Here is a 5,210-nt window from a genome sequence, read left to right as displayed (position 1 = left end):
TGATTACAAGTGGTGTGGGCGGTGAATGAGGGGCCCTTCCCTGCATGGCGATAGCAATTTGGTAGCGCGCGCTGCTTTTTTCCCCTGGGAATTCCGACCGGCTGTGCGCTGCTCATTCCGTAACATATTCCCCTCCCTTGCAATAGGCAGCTGAGAGGAGCGAGTTAATGGACGCAACGCCATAACTGGGCATATAGCTCGATACGGTGCTGCGCAGCTCGCCCGCAATTGGGGGCCTTCTCTAATAATTCCTCACCAAGAACGCAGCCTGAGCGCTTATGTACCTCTACGGACACTTAGCAACCCAGGGAAGAAATTGATGGCGTGTCTTTAAAGACAGCTATTTCTTCGGCACTTTCCAAAGAGCATTGCAATGTGTTCGTCATCTAGCTAGGCTTTGCTGGCATTCCCTAACAGCGCTCTTACTTACCATACTGGTTTGCGTCGCGAAAAAATTGCGAGAGTATACATCAACAAAGAAATGTAGTTTTTCGTGTTGTAAAGGCGCAGATCATTAACGTGACAAGGGGAATAAGTGGAAGAAATAAGTACGGGGGGTAGAAGCGTGGGTGCGTGTGAAGCCGTAGTCGGAGCGTCTGACTTATTTGCTGGCGAAGGTGCTTCCGTCTGAGTCCTTGTTGCGTGAAGGTGTGGCATCCACTAATGCTCCTGGCTTTGCTATATCATTCCGACCACTTGATTATGTGTCGTATGGAATTGCGTGCTCCGGGTTTCAGCTTTTGCACGCACAGTGGTGTAGCAATTATTCTAAATGCATTCCAAATCTTGTACTAGATTAAGAAAAACACCCTTTATAACGTATAAGGTGCTAAGTTGGCGCAACATGATCCATAGCTAACTAACCGTTTAACTTAAAAAGAAAATGAGCCAAGGGAAACGATAGTCATTTGCAGTCGTTGCTGTGATATCCTAAATTACCATTGTTCGAGGTGTGAAGTGCGTCGAAACTCGAACTTTCCTTCGGCTTGTTTTTGTTTTTGTTTTTTACTGCTTTGTGTTCATTCAGCTCACCTCTGAGTAAGAATGATTTTCTTTTTTTTGTAAATACTAACTTTCGGAGGCAGACTTGGATTTTCCTCTGCAGTGCACTGTCACAAGCAGTGTTATGGCATTAAAAAGTATTAAACCATGCCATCCGCTGGCACACAAACAGAACAATGACGACGACGACGATGATGATCATGATGGTGTCATATTATCTCAGACGTATACCGGATTAATGTGTACCTGCTGCGCACGTGCAGTTGCGATAAAAAAATGCCGGGTGGGATGCGCAATTGGCATTGCACGTACGCAGCAGCAACACGTTAGTCCGATGGACTACTAGGATTGTACGTCTATGCTACTCTAAACCTCTATGATGCTGTTCAATGACCCACCACAATGCGTGGGCGACAAATGCCTCTCACGCTCGCACAGCGCCAATATCGTGGGTGCCAAGAAGCTCTGACGCTTTGAATTTGTTTTTGTTATAGAATACCAGTCAGCAATGTTCTGTTTTTTGCTTTTCTCAGCGCTATCATGAGACAACTTTCATGCGTGACGTGCGTTTCGTTGCCAACGGCTCCACGGCGTTCCTGTGAGCTCGAGATGATCGCGAGTGGGCCGCCAACCTCTAGCCGCACCTGCGAGCCCAGACGGATCAGCCCACGCTGAAGACACTGACGAGGCCAAGCCCAGACGCATTTGCGAAATATCGGTGGCATGCCCGCGCAGCTCCTGGCGCGACTCAAGCAAGCGCGCAGGGCCCGAAACTGCTGAGCAGCTAGTTATGCAAAACATGAACCAGCCGTACTTGCTGGCTTCGAGCTGGTTGCAACCATTTCTCTCCACCCTGAGCTCAAGATACACTCTCTCACCTTCTCTGTCTGTGCATAGAATGTGCTGTAGCCCGTGTAGCCGCTGTAGCCCGTGTTCCTCCCTCTTTCTATAAGTTTCTGCTTTTTCATCTTTATTTCTTAATTTTTGTTGATCGTATGTTAAAATGAGATGATTCTTTTGGGCCGGAGAGAATAAAGAAATCGACGGCTATCTAGCAGCGTACCTCTCAAAAGTTCAAGTTGTCTTCTGGTTCCTTCGAAATATCGAGCAACCCTAACGTAATTTTCGTCGCAAGGCGATTAACCTGTCTCCAGAAGATAATTCCGACCATCCTCTGTAGCAAGCATCGCGGCATCGACGGCGAACGTTGCGCTGGCCGGTCGTTACAGTAAGAGCGTGGGCGAATAAACAACTGGGTCTGGATGCCGGTGGAAGAAGGTGGTGCCGGGGGAAAAAGCAGAAAAGATAAAAATTGGAGGTAGCGTGGAAGTTCGCGAGGAGGGCCTCGGAGCCCATTGTCGCGCGGGCAACAATGGCACGGTGGCCCTTTGTGGACGTCGTCGGTCTTTGGTCCGGTTGAACAATGGCCGCAGTAAGAGAAAAGCAGAGACGCGCCTCCGTATCCGCCACTGGCCACGCGTCGCGACCCATTACGTCCTTATCGCGTAGACACGGTGTTTCGTGGTGTAGCGGGCCCCGAAGACGACGATGCACCCCTGAATGGAAGCGTCCAAGACATCGCATTGTCGCAACGCACCGCGCCCGCTTAGCCGTACGATTCGTTATTCTCCACCTTGTAATTATTCGGGAATTAGAGCTGTTGCCGAAACATCGAACGGTGATGCCGACATCGAGGAAGTGCACGTTCAGACGGCTCGTGGCGATCTCCTAAACGATTTTCGCACACAACTCGTGGGTGCCGTTCACTTCTAATTTTCGCAGGTCGTTTAGTGTAATCTGACGAGGGCCTCTGCTATCGAAAGATTTGAATGTCCCTGCTCTGCTGGATTGAAGTTCGGCGTTCGAAAGCTTTGAATTAATGATGCATGTATCAGATAGCGAAAATAAAGCAGGGAAGTTGACAAAACATACATCTCGTTCCGTACCCTCCGCAAATGGAGAAAGAGAGTCAGAGAGAAGAGAAGGAAAGGAACCAGAGTAGCATATTCTCATTTATCGCTCAAAAGCAGTATTAACAGTTAGAAATGAGCGTTCCTGAACTATTTACGTATCAATTACAAATTATTTACAAATTCCTTCACTACTGTGTGTCCATTACAAAAGAAGCGAATGCAACTGCATTTTTTTTTCAGGAACAGAATGCTGTAAATTAGTCAACAGAAAGCGTATTCACAAAGAATGTCTTAGTATGCGTATGTGTTGGAAGAAGTCACTTTTATTGCATTTCACGGAGTGCGTTCAAGCTGAACCCTGCACGAAAGGCAAAGTACATGTATCTATGCTCAGACTAAGTTTTCTTCTTCCTGATGCACATGACAAAAAGAAGAAACGATAACAAAGGTGTCCACTTTCAAACAATGTCACTAACTTCTTGTGCATGAATATATGAGTGAGTATGTACACAGTGCTCATTTATCAACAAACGAAAAAGAAAAGAAGGAAGAAAACGTTTCTTAGTTTGGAGAAGTACCGTTGGACGCTTCAGTGACACGACGGGTGCACGGGTGGGCTCAAAGTACGAGAAGTAAGGTACGGGCATTGCAAAACTTTTCCTGCATTTCGAAGAACCATAAGAGTTGAAAACAAGTCAGCAACAGACTTCTTTATCCTGAACCACATGCTTCTTGTTGAATCTGCTTAGCGAGTAACTTTACAGGGTAGCGCTTGTCTGTCAGAACAGTTCCGGCAGTATTTCCGCGTTCAAAGTGTGCTCCAATGTCGCTTTTCGAAAGTGACCACTCGCTGCTCTCGCACAGCGTGTCATTTGCCGGAATCAGCTTTTCGCATTGCTTTTCCGTGTTATTCTTGAGAACCTCCAATCAAGAACGTAAGTCACTGCAAGCTGTCGGCCAATCTTTCCAGCTTCATCAGCAATAACCATTTCTCTGGCGCGGCACGCAGACGCACGTGAACACGGTGCGAGGCTACTTTCGACGTCGACTGGGTGAAGTGACGTCATCCAACACTCTGTGCAGAAGCCAGGGTCAAGTGGATCGGATGCTTCACTTCCTATCCGTTTATCTCGGCTCCGCTGGTGTGTACCCCCTGGCACAGTGCTCGTACCTCTTGAAACCCTGGAAGCCCCGCGCAGTGCCTTCTTCGTACTCGGATGCCTCCAGCGTCCTGGCGCCGCCGCGAGCGTGTGTCGAGCGTATGTCCGTGGCGTTCTTCGCATAGCCGCGCGTGTACGCGGCCGTCAGCACAGTCTGTGGCTTCTTCGGCGCGGCGTCGTCGGGGAAGGCCACTATGATGGCTCCCGGCTTGATGACCATCGGTCCGTACAGAATGACGGCCGTGTAGCCGATGAATGCAATCACGGCCATCGAGTAGCCCGGTATCCACAGGTACATCACGTCGAAATTGAAGCCGAGTACTACCATGACGCTGCCCCCGACGAACATGAAGAACGCCAGCGAAAGCGCCAACTTAGACTTGAAGTTTGGGTAAAACGAGGCCGGCTTGATCTTGTAGATGGACTCGAAGTCCTTGAGGTCGAATCCCGAAGGCGGCCCACTCACGCTGGTGAACATGATGGTGATGGTGTAGATTCCAGCGCCCAGTGTCATGACGCACGAGCCGATTATGGTCTTTAAGTGGTTCTGAGAGGCGACGCCGATCACTGCGAAGACGCCGCCAGCAGCAAAGCACAGGAGTGCAACTGCCAGCACGAGCCGACTGGTCTGGGAGATGCCGTACGTCGCGTTGAGCGGGTCCTGCATGCTGCGTCCTGCGTCCAAGAAGACGCGAGTAGAGTCAAGTTTTTCATTGCGCAACAGTGAATGCCTAAGCCTCCGAAGCTTGGGTCACAGACGGTAGTAGAATGCTACTTTATTGGCAACCTGCTCGCAATAGGTCCGCGCAAATGGCTTTTGGAGAAATAGATACCAGAGGCAACAAAACATCCTTCGCATACTCACCGAGTGTACCAAAACTAGAAGGCTAACGAAAACTTTTAAATGAGGCTGAGGAATGTTTGGCGGTCACTGAAAATGAAATGGTTCATGTGATTATAGGAGACACCAAAAAGTAGTATGAGGAGGAGGAAAAATGCGAGTTGATGCCACAGTTCTAATATGACAGGAAGCTGATTTTGGCAGGGCAAATAATACACGCGAAGGCGATAAGCAGAGAACTTCCAAAGCGGCAGAGAAAAAGAAAGCAGTTCATCGACTGAGATTAGATATAAT

The 5,210-nt window shown here is 48.8% G+C and overlaps 1 protein-coding gene across 1 annotated transcript; it reads right to left on the bottom strand.

The window, feature by feature from the left end:
* Positions 1-4,040: 4,040 nt before the first annotated feature.
* Positions 4,041-4,742, bottom strand: LOC149341541 (uncharacterized). Its single transcript, XM_089541989.1, has one exon. The coding sequence runs from the start codon at positions 4,740-4,742 to the stop codon at positions 4,041-4,043; it is 702 nt and encodes a 233-aa protein (XP_089398115.1).
* Between the last annotated feature and the right edge of the window lie 468 nt (positions 4,743-5,210).

The sequence above is a fragment of the Amblyomma mixtum genome, chromosome 5 (genome assembly GCF_055824585.1).
Source record: "Amblyomma mixtum isolate Tamu chromosome 5, ASM5582458v1, whole genome shotgun sequence".
Classification (NCBI taxonomy): Eukaryota; Metazoa; Arthropoda; class Arachnida; order Ixodida; family Ixodidae; genus Amblyomma; species Amblyomma mixtum.
This window is presented reverse-complemented; position numbering and strand designations above follow the sequence as displayed.

Excerpts from the sequence above, each read along its gene's own strand:
- LOC149341541 (XM_089541989.1), bottom strand. The coding sequence starts at position 4,742 with ATGCAGGACCCGCTCAACGCGACGTACGGCATCTCCCAGACCAGTCGG.